Source organism: Molothrus aeneus, chromosome 17 (genome assembly GCF_037042795.1).
Source record: "Molothrus aeneus isolate 106 chromosome 17, BPBGC_Maene_1.0, whole genome shotgun sequence".
Classification (NCBI taxonomy): Eukaryota; Metazoa; Chordata; class Aves; order Passeriformes; family Icteridae; genus Molothrus; species Molothrus aeneus.
In genome coordinates this window covers 2,849,299-2,864,881 of record NC_089662.1, presented here as the reverse complement: position 1 = coordinate 2,864,881, position 15,583 = coordinate 2,849,299, and the positions used below count along the sequence as shown (strand labels likewise).

At 60.3% G+C, this 15,583-nt stretch overlaps 1 protein-coding gene across 1 annotated transcript; it reads right to left on the bottom strand.

Annotated features, from left to right (window-relative positions):
* Positions 1 to 1,485: 1,485 nt before the first annotated feature.
* On the bottom strand, positions 1,486 to 14,348 carry SNTA1 (syntrophin alpha 1). Its single transcript, XM_066561392.1, has 8 exons — positions 14,084 to 14,348; positions 11,638 to 11,823; positions 4,397 to 4,595; positions 4,117 to 4,324; positions 3,918 to 4,048; positions 2,847 to 3,043; positions 2,584 to 2,771; positions 1,486 to 2,353 (listed from the first exon to the last, which is right to left on the bottom strand). Exons 1-8 carry the CDS (start codon positions 14,346 to 14,348, stop codon positions 2,261 to 2,263), a joined length of 1,467 nt encoding a protein of 488 aa, XP_066417489.1. The 3' UTR covers positions 1,486 to 2,260.
* Positions 14,349 to 15,583: the final 1,235 nt, after the last annotated feature.

Genomic DNA, 15,583 nt, shown 5'->3' with positions numbered 1-15,583 from the left:
TCCTTGTGCTGACATGCTTTTGATCATAGAAAAATACACCATCTGTTTCTAAATTACTTGTTGTATTGATTTAACAGTTAGGAATGGGGGCAGAGGGGATCTCTTTTTTTTCTTTTGCAAATCCATTTTGCGAGGGCTCCTGGAAATCTGACAGTTATGTGCAATAAGGAGTAAGGACTTGTTCATCATAAAAGATTCCTGCTGTCAGCCATGGGGCTGTGCTGGGAGGAATGGGACATCCCCTTCCTCTCCATCAGCCTGTCCCCAGGAGCTGTGCAGCTGGGGGCTGATGTACTCAATAGGAATTATTTGTTACACCAAATAAATTCTTACTGTGCTGCTTCTCCCCTGTATGGATGGGCAGGCCCTGGCACAGGGTGCCCAGAGCAGCTGGGGCTGCCCCTGGATCCCTGGCAGTGCCCAAGGCCAGGCTGGACAGGGCTGGGAGCACCTGGGACAGTGGGAGGTGTCCCTGCCTGTGGAATGAGATGAGCTGCAAGTTCCTTTCCAACCCAAACCTGTGGTTCTACAGTTCCTCCTGCCCAGATCACACACCCTCACTGCCCTTGTTGCTCTCTATTTCTATAGATTTCCTTCCTTTTCATGGAAGTCCTCCCCCTGCACCCCAAAGGCTGCCACAGCACCAGGGTCCCTGCCCTGGGGAGCAGCTCAGCAATGGCAAAAGCACCTGTGTCACCCCAATTCCTCCCTCAAGGCTCCCCCCTTCACAGGGCAGCAGGGTACCTGACATCACTAAAAACCACACAATGAGAGGTCTGGGTTGGAAGGGAACCTAAAGCCCAGCTCATTCCAGCCCCTGCCATGGCAGGGACACCTTCCACTGTCTCAGGCCGCTCCAAGCTCCATCCAGCCTGGCCTTGAACACTTCCAGGGATCCAGGGGCAGCCCCAGCTTCTCTGATATTATTTTGCTGCTAATCAGTTGTTGTTCCTCTGCCTGCAGCCTGAGTGTCTTAGTCCCTGGCTAATGGCTTTCCTGGGAGACTCCAGGTGCCCCCATGGACAGGGCCAGTCCAAAAGGAGAAGGTTAACCCAGAACTTGGCACTGCAGTGATGCAAACAGAGCCCTTTCCTGTGCTCCCAACAACTTTCTAAGCCTCTGCTACTGCTCAGCTAGGCAGCTGCTCTTGCAGGAAAAATATAAAAAACAAAACATAACTTTCTTGAGTTTGGAAATGACACCCACCCTCCTGTGAGCATCCTAAAGTGTAGGGAATCCAAACTCATCTGGTATCACCAAAGCTATTGCTGGCATCAGCATGTCCTTCTCTGCCACTCCCAGCACAGTGTTGGGCACCTTAAAGATGTTCTGTCCCCACCTGAACTCCTCACAGTGTCCCCAGCACCACCAGGCAAATCCCTTCCTTCCCCTGGTGGAAAGCACCCCAAGGCTCAGCCCAGGCACCACCCACAAACTGATTTTCAACTTCTCCAAGTGAAAGCAGGAGACAGATCTTGGCTCCTGCTGGTTGTGATCTGCAAAGTTTATTTAACCCCCCCAAAAAAGGCATTTCCATGCAGAATCTTTTGGTTCATAAAAGAAGTCATTCCGCAGCAGCCACCTGACAACCCTCCCTCCCCAAACCGGGAAATAAAGTGACCCCAGAGTGCACAAAACCAAACGAACCATCCAACTCCAACAGAGAAAAGTGGTTCCTATCATTCCATACAATATGGAAAAATTTGGCAAATACAGCTGATCTTGCAGTTCCTGTCCCTCAAGCACTTTAGAGCTGGTTTGGTCTCCAGCCCTTGGGTTGCCTGTCTGGAAAAAAGACACAGGGGGTCCTTGTGCTGCAGGACCTGGGGACTCTCCCAGGGGTCCAACCCAGGTGTGGAAGAGCTGCCACATCAGCGTTTGGAAGTGGGCAATATAAATATAAAACATGGATACAAATGGGTTCTTTGTACAGAAAATATCATCTCTCAAGGCACTGGGGTGATGGCCACCTGTCCACTGGTGGGCTCCCAATGGCTTTCTCCAGCCACCGAGGAAGGAGGAGAGGAAGGCACCGGAGAAGTCCTGGTGCTGCCATCCAAGAGGGGTTTCACCCCACAGCTGCCCCCAAACGCCCCTAGAGGGGTTTTTCCTGGCTGGATGGTGCTGTTCCTTGGTGGAGTGACTGATCCCATGGGGGCTGCAGTCTCCTTGGGATGCCTTGGGGCTGGGTTTGGCCAGGAGGGAGGTGCATAGATGGGCCAGGGGCTTGGGCTGCTCCGGCCGCTGCTGGGCTCCCTCGTCACGCCAGCAGCCCCAGCCGGGTCACCTTGGCCGACAGGAAGGAGTGGATGATGAAGACGATGGTCTTGGGGCAGGAGTGAAGGTCCAATTGCTGCAAAAAAGGAAAGGAGGCATGTTTGTAATAGGGAGGGCTGTTCCTGCAGCCAGGTACCACCCAGAGCTGCCCAAACCCACCACAGCTTTAATGGGGCCCTGGGAAGGGCTGTGCCCCCTGGCTGGGGTGGGCAGACAGAGCCACGGGTCACCCCTGTGCCAGGCAGGATGGGTGCCATGAACAGGGTGGGTGCTCTGTGGGTGGGGCTGAAGGCAAAGCCAACTCACAATCTCTCCCTCTGGTCCACCAAAGTCCAGGTAGAGCATCTTGGTGCCATCATCCGAGGACATCTGCAGCTTCTCGAAGGGCTGCTGCAGCAGGATGGTCCTGCTGAGCCCGGGCTCGCTGGTGGAGATGGTGAAGCCCTTGTCGATGTGGACGGTCAGGGTGCAGTCCTGCCCCTTCCACGTGCACGCTGGGGACAGGGACGGGACAGGGGTGAGCCGGGGGATCCTGCCGCACCCCCCGCCCCTCCCGGGCCCTCGCTGACCTGTCGAGACCTCCTGGGCCAGCTCGGCGGCGCCGTGGGTGCCGTCCACCAGCAGGCGCGTCCACAGGGCGAGCTCTCGGGGGCTCTCCAGACTGAAGAGATGGGTCTGCACGCCCAGGCGGCCGCCAGCGCGCAGCGCGAAGGAGCGCTCGGCCTCGTACAGCGCCGAGCCCTTGGCCGGCCCCGAGTGCACCAGCCTGCGGCACGGCCAGCGCTCAGCACCGCGCCCCGCACGGCCCCGGCACCGCGCACCCAACATCCCAGAACTGCCCATCAGCCCCGCACCGCCTCCGCACCGCACCTCAGCACCGCTCCTCACACGGCTCAAGCCCCGCTTCGCATCCTGCACAGCCCCAGCAAAGCCCCAGAATTGCCCCGCATTCCGCACAGCCCCAGCATTGCCCCTTATCCCGCACGGCCCCGGCACAGCCCCAGCACTGCCCCGCATCCCGCACGGCCCCAGCACAGCCCCAGCACTGCCCCGCATCCCGCACGGCCCCAGCGCCTCACCCCGCTCCGCTCCGCGGCTGTCGCGCAGCGGGGCCGCCAGGGGGCGCTGCAGCCCCGTGGATGAGGCCCCGCAGCGCCCGCGCTGGAGCCGCCCCCGCCCCAAAACCCCGCCCGAACCCCGCCCCGAGCCCACGCCCTACACCCTGAAACCCCGCCCCAACCCTGCCCCGCATCCCTCCCTCAAAACCCGCCCTGAAAACCCGCCCTGACACCCGCCCGAAACCCCCGCCCCATCCCCGCAACTCAGCACCACTGAGCCCACTGCCCTGACACAACCCTGGACACTGTCACCACCACTGTGCCCATTGCCCTGACACAACCCTGGACACTGTCACCACCACTGTGCCCATTGCCCTGACACCACCCTGGACACTGTCACCACCACTGTGCCCATTGCCCTGACATCACCCCTGGACTCTGCCACCCACCCTTGGACACTGTCACCACTTTGTGGGTCTGACACCAGCCCTGGTTCTGCCCTGACTCCCAGCACTGCCCCCAGGGACTGCCACCACCCTATCCTTGAGCAGAGCAGGAGGGCACTGAGCTGCTGGCCCCTACCTGGTGGCGATGAGGGGGTAGCTGTGCGTGGGCTTGCCCAGCGCGTCCCGGCTCTGCGGCAGGCTCCCGTACAGCAGCAGCTCCTTCTCTGTGAGCACGGCCAGGAGGTTCCTGGTGCCGGCGCTGGGGAGCTGTAAAGGGACTGGGTCAGGGCCAGCGGCGGCATGGTGGCACGGGGTGGCGGGGGACCGGGGGGTACCTGCTCGGTCAGCCAGCCCACGTGCTTGACGTCCCGTCCGGCCACCGTGCCAGCCCCCGCCAGCTGTGCCCGCAGCTCCTCCTTCACCCGCGGCAGCAGCGCGGCCGCGTTGGCCTGGATGGCGCCGAGCCACGACTGCGCCGTGGCCTCATCCTTGGCCCGCAGGAAGAGGGCGACGCGCCCGTCGGCCGAGCACACCTCCAGGTACCTGCAGGGACACGGCCCCGGTGAGTCCCTGCCCGGCCCCGGCTCCCCGGGGCACCGCGGTGCCATCACTGACCTGTGCTCCGGGTCGGTGGGGAGGCACTTGCGGGACACGTAGCACATCTTCAGAGGGACACTCCGGCTCTCCCGGAGCTCCCGAGGGGGCAGCAGCGGGGACGATCGCTTCTGCTGGGCAGCGGGAGAGGGGTCCCAGCTGACTGTCGCCCCGGCCGAGGAGTTCTTGAAGTAGGGCGAGATCTCCTTCATGTACTTCACTGGAAGAGAGGCAGCACCGCTGAGGACACGGAACAGGCCAGGGCAGCCTCATCCTACCCTGCTGAAACCCCCCCACTCTCCCTGCAGCAGAGCTGCTGACCTCGCCATTAGCTCCCCAGAGCTGGCACCCATGCTGCTGCAGGTGGCACTGGTGGGCAAGGTCACACAGGGAGTGACACAGAATCACAAAATGGTTTGGGTTGGAAGGAACCTTAAATATCATCCCATTCCACTCTCCTCATTCCATTTATTGGGGATTTCCAGAGCATTAAAGGGACCTTCACGCTGGCACATTCATGTCAGAGCTTGTAGGGCATAAAGGGAAGATGGGTGCAGATGTCAGTGGGGCTTTCCTGCATGGTGCAGGGGGATGGAGCATTGTGTGGCTCTAGGGAGGATGGAGGATTTGTACACCAGCCCCAGGAATGGAAAGGGTCCTGCTGGTAGGGACAATTATGGGAGGCTGTGGCCTCAGTGATAAGAGCAATTGCTTTAGGAACAGAAGAACATTGCTTATCATAGAACCACAGAATAGTCTGGGTTGGAAGGGGACTTAAAGCCCATCTCAATCCATCCCCTGCCATGGACAAGGACACCTTGCACTGTCCCAGGGTGCTCCCAGCCCCATCCAACCTGTCCTTGGGCACTGCCAGAGATCCAGGGGCAGCCACAGCTTCTCTGGGTAAGCTTCTCTGTGCCAGGGTCTCAGCACCCTCACATGACACCTGGAACCCTCACAGTATCCCAGCCCACCAGTGCAGCCTGGGGAGCTCTGCAAGAGGGATAAAAATGGTCTTTTCCCCCTTTTTCCTTGCCTTTAACCCAGATCAGTTCACAGATCCAGGCCTGAGCAGTTCCCTGGGGCAGCACACACAGCCAGGGGTGGGGAATGGGAAAGAGTCCCAGGCCAAAATTACACAGTCCAAACTGTGCTGGTACAGCCAGTCCCGCTGCCAGCTGAGGAACAGTGCTCAAATACCCTGGCTTGGCCCCAGGAAAAGCCCTGGAGAGCGTGCTCTCTGCTTGCACAGCCCTGCCCTGTGAGCCTCAAAGCAGGGACAAGAAACCAGTCCCCACTGAGCCTGGCTCCAGAGCCAGAGCCCTCAGAGCCATGCTGGGATGGCAGCCGGCTCCAGAGGTTTGGGGAAAGGGGGAGATGAAAGGCACCACAAATTGATGGGGCCCCACAGCCACATCCTGAAAATGAGGAAGATTGGCAATGCTGGCTGAAACACTCCAGCTGAGCAGGCGGGATGCCAGTGCTGGTGCTGCCCTGGGGCAGCGAGGGACCAGCCTCTGACTCCAGGGAAGGGCTTCCCTTTGGAGGCCCTTTGGAAAAGACCATGGAACAGACACGTGCCTGCAGCCATGTCCCCAGCCATCCTGGCTGGTTCCACTCCAGGTCCAAGGCAGCAGAGTGGGTGGCAGGATGGGGGACACGAGCTTGGCTTTGCAGCCAACCCTTGTGGGTGGCTGGATGGGCACAGCTCCATCACTGCAGCCAAGCCACAGCAGCCTGATGTGCTGCCAGAAAGGAGCCGTTCTGCCACCAGGAAAGAGTCTGCATGCACCCACTCCCAAACTTCACCTGGCCACAAGATGGGAGATCTCCCACCCATCTTCCCTTGAGGTCACAGCCCCAAGGCTGCCAGAGCTCCAGGAGTGTTTGAACAATGCTCTCAGGGGTGCACAGGGTGAGATTGTTGGGATGTCTGTGCAGGGCCAGGGCTTGGACTGGATGATCCTGGTGGGTCCCTTCCAACTTGGCCGATTCTGTGCTCTCCCCTTTCATTCCTATCCCATGAGCTCCCTAAAACCCCTAAACCCCGATAGCCCGGCAGGAGCTGCGTGGAGCTGGAGCCCCGCGGGTGCTGAGCGGGACACAGCTATAAATGGCCACGGTGCTGTGCCACGTGGGCCGGGTCACCCCGCGGTGGCCCCGGGGCCAAGGCGGCGGCGGGGGGCCACCAGCCTCGTGCCCTGCACCTCCCGTTACAAAAATAGCCACGTTCCCGCAGGCATCCGAGCCGCGCTGCATCTCACCCGAGCCATTAATCTTGGCAGCGGGGACCTGCCATTATGCCGGTGCCTGGGAACTAATTGGAGTTCAGAAAGATGCCATTGAGCCGCTGAAACCCGAGCGGCGTCCCTGCGCCAGCCCCTGGCTCTCCGGGCACGCGGGGGACGTCACCGGCATTAGCTGGGCGGTGGCGGGGTCACGTCCCGAGGGAGCCGCGGAGGACAGGGGCAGTGCCCAGTGCGGGACAGGCCACGGAGAATGAGGCAACAGGCAGGGTCTGATGTCTCGGCTACGTGGCTTTAAGGAGGCTTCAGGCTGGTCGCAAAGCACGGGGGGTCCCGAGCCAGCGCGGGGAGCTGGGAGGTGCTGGAGGCTGTGACACTGCCTGGCCAAGGCCAGGTCACCATCCCATGGGAGCTGCTGTCCCCTCCAGTGACCCCAGCACTGGCTTCACAGCGGGCTGACTTACACTCCTGCCAGTCCCTTCACTGCAGTTGGTATTGAATGGATTAATTAATTACCTCCATCTCCAGACCATATCATGCATCGCCTCTGCTAGTGGTAACTGTAATTCTTGAACTGTTTTTTGTTTTTAATTACCACCTTGCAGTGCTGGGGTTCCTGCCTACTCCCTGGCAGCCTGCACCCTCCAAAAACCCCTGGGCAGCAACACTGCCTGGCTGCTGTTGATTGAAGTCACCTGCAGCAGGCACACAGCCATGGGGGGCTGCTGGGCTAATCCATGTGGCCTCCAAAGCCATGTGGGCTCTCCAGGGAGGGAGCCTGTCCCACTGATCCTCTCCCAGAACAGAGGACAGGGGACAAATAGGACCTTTAACTGCTCAGGGCTTTGCACCAAGGAAAACTTTATTTTAGGGTTTTAGGGAACAGCAAAAGTCTCTGGGTGTGCAGCCACCCATCCCATGCCAGGATGGTGCCTCTGCAGGGGCCCAGGTGGTGGCACAGGGGCTCCCAATCGCTGGAGCATCCCTTGTGTCCTAAACCCTGGAGTGAGCTGCACCAGGGACATGTTTAACCAAAGGCCCTGGCTCTGCCTCTGTGTTGCAGCTATTTTTTTTCTCCCTGGTATGCCAGAAATGGGCAGAACCATCAAAATTCCTTGGTTTGACTTCTTGGGGAGAAATTCTCCCTCCCCATCAGCCCATTCCTCACAAGGATGGAGAACAATCACAAACCAACCACTCCTGGCACCCTGGATCCTGAGTCAGCACAACCTGCCCCAGGCACCCTCACTGCTCAGAGCCAAGCCTGACCCCACAGAGCTTCACTGAGGAGCCACAATGCTTCCTCCAGGCAGGAAAACAGACATGGACACCCAGAGCAGGGTCAAGAACACCCTCTCACTGCTTGGGTCACCAGCACACTCTGCTTCAGCCTGGAGATCATAGTGTGGATTCAAAGAAGAGGTTCCAGACTCCATTTCTGGTCAGGAGTAGGATGGTGCTGCTGTTTCTCCTGCCATAATCTTCCCAACAGCATCTACACAGCTCAACAAGGCCATCATATCAGGAAATCTTCCAGAGAGCTCCTGGAGACTGAGTGCTGGCCCTACAGAGATGCTAATCCCACCTCCAGCTGGTCCCTCTCTGCCTCAGGATTAATGAGCCAAAATTGGCATGTTAAACTGGAGGGCTGAGCAAACCCACACCCCAAACAGACACCCTGAAATGACCTGCCAGCTCCAACCCAATGCTCTGATGTGCTCCCAGAGCAGCCAGCACAGTCCCCAGCACCCACCCTGGGACCATGCCCTGCCCCTGGCTCCAAGCATGAACATGGCAGCAGCTCCTGTCCCAGCTGCCCCAGCTCAAGTCCTTCTACCTCAGGGAGGAAGATGCCATGGGATGCTGCAGGGTGAGGCTGCTGCTGTCCCTCCTGCCCCAGGATCCTGTCCCAGCACTCAGTGCCACATTCCATGCCCCAGCTCTTTGCTAAACATTCCCCAGTGCTGCACTGTCAGCAGGGAGATCATGGGACAGCCCTCCGTGTTTCCAGGGAGGAGAAACAAACCCAGGAAACTCCCCAGGGAAAGCAAAGCTTCAGAGCAGAGAGGTGTGGAGGTGGCAGATGTGCCCCATCACCTCTTGGCATCATCCCCAGGGCAGATCCAAAGCCTTCCTTCCCACAGTTATGGCAACCAGCACCCCAGCTCCACTCTCTCCCAGCACCCATTTTTCTGAATTTCAAACTTCCAAGCAATTTCTTGGCCAAGCAAGTCCTAAAGAGCAGAGACAGCCCCAGGAGCACCCCTGTGGCAAATAAGTTATGGATGTGAGATGTCCACAGCTAGCCCAACTCCTCCTCCCCATTGTTTCCAGTTCTTCCCCCATGACAATACAGCACAGGGGCCTCACCAGGAAAACCACTCCTGACCCCAGAGCCCGTCCCAGGGCAGCTGGAAGGATGTTCACCAGCCCTCCCCCTGCCACGGAGAGTCTCTGCCATGGAGATTCCAAGCAATGAAAATAAGGAAAAAAAACAAGGGAAAAATAAGGCAAGGGAGAACGACTCTCCCTGAAATAACAATGTAATATAAATACAGTCCAACTCCTCCTGTAAATACCAAGAGAGTAGTTTGGCACATTCAAAAAGAATCTTGGCAGGACACAGGGAGAGGTATCTGCATGTCCTCACGCCTGGGCAGCAATGACACCCAGGAGCCTGAGGCCACGCTGAGCAGCCCAGGGTGAAATCTGGCATGGGGAGCCACTGCTGATGCTCACATTAGAACACATCACCACCTCCCAGCTCTGCCACTTTGGGGAGTCTCAGCCCAGCTCACTGCCCTCTGAGGAGGTGCCAGCTCTCCCAGTTTTGTTACCTGCTGCAATGCCACCTGCAAACCTCCCAAAAAACTCCAAACCCCAGCAACGACTGCAGCCAGGAGCAGCAAGGAGTGAACAGACACAGGCTGTGCCAAATACACTTGTTTAGCACTCAGAGCACCATAAGGAAAGCTGGAGTCACACCTGGCAGCATGTGGGGAGCAGAAAGTGTCTAAGTAATGTTAAAGTGCTCTTTTTTAAGCTCAGTCTTCTCCAAGCAGGAGAAGGCAGCAGAGAGTACCCAATTTAACACCCTTCAGGCACTTTAGGCCACCCCGTGCCCCTCGGCCCTATCACCTCTCCCTGGGGCAGGGTGTTTGGAAGCCAGCTCCTGGAGAGCCACGGGGGGACAGGTACGAGGCAGGGCCACCACCTCCACAGGGCAGGGACAGCCTGACCATGGCACAGCCCCACCACCCCCATGGCAGAGCAGCACTGTGCCAGCAAACCCAAAAACAGGGAGGGGATGGAGATGGACCACGTTCATCAGTGACATCAGTGATCAGACAAGCAGCAGAGATCCCTTCCCTGCTTTGCCTGGACCCCGAACAACATCAGATACAAACTCATCCCAGAGCTCCAGAGTGCTGTAGTGGGAGCACAGCCCCAGTCTCCTCCCAAGGGTACCTGCTGGGAGTTTGAATTAATTAAGAAGCCCAGCAGGTCATACCTGAGCTCAGCAAGCTGCAGCAAAGGCCCTGCCTGCAACTGCCTCCCAGGAGGGGGACCTGGACCCCAGGGGATGGAGGAGGAGCAGGAGGGCTTCAGGGAGAGAAATTGTTCTCTCCAGAAAGGGCAGCTCCTCTCCACCTCTGGCAGGAGCTCTGGCAGAAGGGAAACCCACACCAAAGGATGAACAGAAAATAATGGAGGGAGGGTGGTCCAAGAGCAGCGGCTCCAGGCAGGAATTTCACAGACTCACAAAGAAAGAAGCTCTTGTATTTTTCTTTGGTCAGAAAAAAACAACAAAACCACCCCACCACCAACCCTATCTGCTCCCAGCAGCTGTGCAGAGCAGCACATTCCTCCAGCTGAACCGTGGTCTTCAGGCTCCCAGGAGAGGAGGAACCCACAGCAGAAAGGGCTGAGCAAAGCTAAAAATGAAAATCTGGAGCTGAGACAATCTGGGGAAGGCACAGAAAAGCTGGAGCCACGGTGGTCGCTGGCAGCACAGCACACAGAACTGCTTTGTTCAGGGACAGCCCCGAGCACTGCCCCCAAATCAAACCTCCCTTTGGGCTCTGGGAAGGGTCTCTGGTGCCAGGACCCCCCTGTTAAACAGGGTGACCCCAGGGCCTGGTTGGAAGTGAGGGGAGGGGAAGGCTCCTTTCCTGAGGGACAGATCTGGGATGCTCATCCCAGCCTGGCCAAGCTGGCAGAGGGTGGGCAAACATGGACAGATGTGAGGTGAAGGGTAGCCAGAGAAGAATGGAGTCTCTCCCTCAGGACTCCCGTGGTCCCAACCCATCAAGCCTCACCCAGTTCTCAAGCAGGGCTTGAGGGGCTCCTACAGTGTGCAGCCCCCTCAGGGCTGGGAGACACCAGGGACCATCTGTCTGGTACTGAGAGGGAGCCTGTTCCCAGGGAACAGCCTGCTCCAGGGTGGTGAAGGCTGCATCCCTGGCATGGCTGTGGCCTCAGCTTCCAGGGATCCCCTCAGTGGGCAGCATCCCCTGGATGGGTAGTTCCTCAGCAGGCCCACCCTCCACCTGCCCAAAACCCACCCAGCAAACCCCAAGGTGCTCAGCAGGAGTGGGCCCTCCCCACTGGCATAAACCTACAGCAGCCAGGGATGTGGGTTTAAATTAAAACCACGAGAAAAGCAGAAAATGTTTTCTCTTGCCCCAAGAACTGCAGACGTGGGGGTGATGCTGTGCAATGAAAGAATCCCAAATCCCAGAAACTTGTCCCACACCTCCCACTGCTGCCTGCCTGAGGTCCCACAGCGGGGAGACAGAGCCTCTGGGCATGGAGCACTGGCACACACTCCAGAAGGAGACAGGGAGATCCCAGCAGTTACCTCCAGCGCTCCGGATGAGCAGACAAATTACTCTGCATATGTTGTTTTCCATTTGAAAGAGTATGCAAATGCAGCTGCAGATGATATGCCACCCCTGTGTCATCCCAGTAGAGGAAGGAGAACCCTTCTGCCCCCATCACATCCTTGTCTCCTACCTTCCAAGATCACTTCCTTGCCCGTCTTCTTCAAGGCCTGCACCGCCTCATCGTGGGTGGCCTCGGACAGGTCGGTGCCATTGACGGCGAGGATGGCATCCCCCACGAACAGCGCCTCCGTCTGGTCGGCTGCCAGCCCCTTAAAGATCTTGGAGATCAAGATGGGCATTTTATTCTCTCGGCCACCTTGAAACAGAAGAGACAGGGAGCGGTTGTGGCTGTAGGAGCGCTTGGAGGGGTGGGTGGGGAGGGGGATGCTCTGGTACCAGATGGTCCCAGCAAGGCTGAGCCTTTCTGCTGGCACTCAGTGCACTGTGCCAGGTCAGCCCACTCCCCCAGATACCCACAGGACACCTGTACCAACCATAGCTGCCAATGTACCATGAGGCTGTACAGCTGATGAAGTGATTGCTCCAAAACCACTCAGATCGGTCACAGATTATTCACGGAGCGAACACATAACCTGGCCATCTCCCCATCAGTTTTGGCAGGAAAGTGTATCGTTATTTGCATTATTAATCATGTGTGCTGAGCGACTATCCTGGCTCCAAGGACTTCATGATCTCAACATATAATACAGCTGAATTCTTTTGGAGAGGCCAAAGAGCCAGAGAGAGGTGAACCAATCTGGCTGCATGTTCCTGTCCACACAGCAGCCCTGTTTACCGGCTGCTCCCCGCCGTCCTGACTAAAAGAATGCTATTCAAACTCCCTGCGGCTTCAGGAGATCAATTTGCACATCGACTTTTGAACCCGCGGGGAGATCTGAGCTGCCTCCGTGCCAGGGCTCAGGGATGCAGCAGCCACTGCCCGTGGCAGCCTGTGGGGATCAGCAGTGCCCGATGTGCCCTGTGCCCGGGGACAGCCTGTCCCGAGGAGTCTCCAAGAGATAATCCTCATCCCAGAGGGAGATGCTGAGCCCAGCCCGCTGTCACTGCCCGCCCCGGGCTGCTCCCAGCCGGTGCCACAGGCATTTCCTCGCTCAGTCGCTGCCAAGCCAGCGAGGGCTCCGGTTATCAGCTGTCAGAGGCCCCGGCGGGGGCTGCTCCGTCCTTGCACCAGAGCTAAGAACCTCTGCCAGCCCGGCTCCCGCTCGGCTCCCCGCTGTCCTGCCAGCCCCAGGCCACGTCCTGTGCAGGACACTCGCCCCTCCGGGTGGCACCCGTGTCCCTGCGTGAAACACGGCTGGCCCATGAACAGTGACATGCCAGCAGCCCGGTGAGGAGTGATGCCCTGCCCTACAAGGCTGCCCCACCCTCCACAGCACCTTCCACTGCCCAGTTTTGATGGCAACTACTTCTTTTCCACATACGTCACTGGAAAAGTAAAGTTTTAACTGAACCAAGGGAAGCTTCTCCTTTCCTGGGAGAGCCACAGAGCAAGCAATAACTTGGCAGCCAAGGGGCGGTTACGAAAGGGGGTTTGTGCTTCCCAAAAAAAGGGCTGGCACGCTGGGGCACCCTGCAGACACGGCCAGCAGTGTCGATCCAGTTCCAGCACCCGCACATTCGCATTGCAAAACCTCCCCGCTTCAAGAGGGAGCCGGAGGCTGCGTCTGTGTCCCCTCTGAGCTGGAAGGAGAAGCCACGTCAGGAGGCGAGAGCTGCCCTGTCAGTGCCCCCGGGGCGGCCGAGCCCGCTGCCTCTCACAGCCACGTCCGTGACAGCCCTGTCCCTGTCTCCCCGCTGCCCTTTTCATCCTGCTTTCACAGCTCCCTACACGCTCCGAGCCGCGTGAAAATCAAAGGCAGGCAGAAAGGCAGGAACGCCATCACTGCCCTAAGAAGTTTCCAGCCCGAAGTTCAGGCGAGTCACCAAGGAGCGGGATAGCTCGGGAGGGAAAACAGCCATTGAACAGGGAGGCTTCCCGGGAGCACACATCTTCAGTCAAACCCGAGCGCGCTGCTTTAACACCGCACCCAGCGCCGGCAGATCTCCAGGGGCTTTTACACCGCTCCCTTCGTTTTGCTGACAGTTTTAAAGGGGCATTTCCCAACTAATGAGCACGGTGGGACAAGGACACGCCGGCCCAGCCCTCACTTTGGCTGCAGAAGGGCAACTTTGGTGTAACCGGGTGCCCCCCTGCACCCCAGCTGCCCCGTGAGACAGCACCATACCCGTGGGGTGCGGGGGACAGGGGTGTCCCCTTCGGCTCACAACCCCTGAGGTCCCTCACCCCGGCGGGGGCACGGCGGGCAGGCACTGGCCGGTCACTCCTCACCCCAAATCATCGCTCTCTCCGTAGGCTGGCAATGGTTCGGGTCCCGTCACTGCCACGTATCCCCCTCCCCGTCCTGAGCTGGGGCTGGAGGCTGTGAGGATCCCGACCCCAGCCTCGCTCCCCGCGGGGTCCGCTCCGAGCGAGCCGCGGGACGGCAGCAGCAACAGGTCCCGGTGCCGATGCCCGTCTCCCCCCGCCGCCCCGGGACCCCCGGGCCCGGCCTCACCTTTGATGCTGATGCCGAGCCCCCCCACGTCCTGCTTGACGACGCGCACGGTGCGCCTGATGTTGGCGAGCGCCTCGGGCGCGGCGGAGCCCGGCTCGCCGCCGTTCAGCTGCGCCGCCGGGGCCTCGGGGCCGGGCCCGGGGCCGTCTGCAGGACTGACCCCCAGCACGTCCTCGGCCAGGGTGAGCAGGACGCGGAGCCACTGCCCGCTGGGGCCGCGCAGCTCCAGCAGCCCGGTGCGCGGGGCGCGCCTGCCCGCCGCCATCTTCGCGCGCTCCGCGTCCCACACCGCCCCGCGCCGCCCCTCAGCGCCCCGCGCACCGCCCGTCCCACACCGCCCCTCACCGCCCCTCACCGCACCGCCCGTCCCCGTCCCACACCGCCCCGCGCCGCCCCTCAGCGCCCGTCCCACACCGCCCCTCACCGCACTGCCCGTCCCCGTCCCTCACCGCTCCGCACCGCCCCTCAGCGCCCGTCCCACACCGCCCCTCACCGCACCGCCCGACCCGCACCGCCCGACCCACACCGCCCCTCACTGCACCGCCCGTCCCTGTCCCACGCCGCCCACACCGCCCGTCCCACACCGCCCCCTCACCGCCCCGCACCGCCCGTCCCACACCGCCTTTCACCGCCCCGCACCGCCCGTCCCACACCGCCTTTCACCGCCCCGCACCGCCCGTCCCGCACCGCCCCTCACCGCCCCGCACCGCCTATCCCCGTCCCACACCGCCCCGCACCGCCCGTCCCGCACCACCCCTCAGCGCCCCTCACCGCCTGTCCCTGTCCCGCACCGCTCCGCCCATTGCCCCGCACCGCCTCTCCACACTCGGCACAGCCTCTCCCCTCACCACTCCGCACCGCCCCTTAGTTCCCCGCACCGCTCCACGCCCCGTCCCTCCACACACCGCCCGCCGGACCGGGACGGAGCCCCGGGAGAGAGCGGGATCTCGGCCCCGCCCCGGACAGGGCACCGGGAGGGGACGCGGCTCCCCGGTGCTCCCCATCATGGAATGGGGCACAGGGAAGAGCACAACTCCCCGGTGCTCCCCGCTCCATCCTGGGACAGGCACCGGGAGGATACGATGCTCCCAGTGCTCCCCAGGACTCCATCCTCCAGCCCGGATGGAGGGGCTCCAGAGGGACATGGTGCTCCCCAGCGCTTCCCACGCCTGCCCACGAGGGACACAACTCTCCTCTCCACCCTGGGATGGGCACAGGGAGGGACACACGGCTCCCCACTGATCCTAGGATAGGCACCTGGAGGGGCCAGCACTCCTTAGCTCTCCCCATTCCAGCCTTCTCCCCAGCCTGTTGGAATGGGGCAACAGGAGAGACACGGCTCTGGCCCGGATGGAGCATGGGGAGAGACCAGGACACCAAGGCTCCAGTGCTCCATCCTGGGATGGGGCTCTGGAAAAGCCTGGTTCTCCCCTCACCATGTGGGGATGGGGCATGAGAAAGGACACTGCTCTCCAGAGCTCCCCAGTGCTCCTCAGTGCT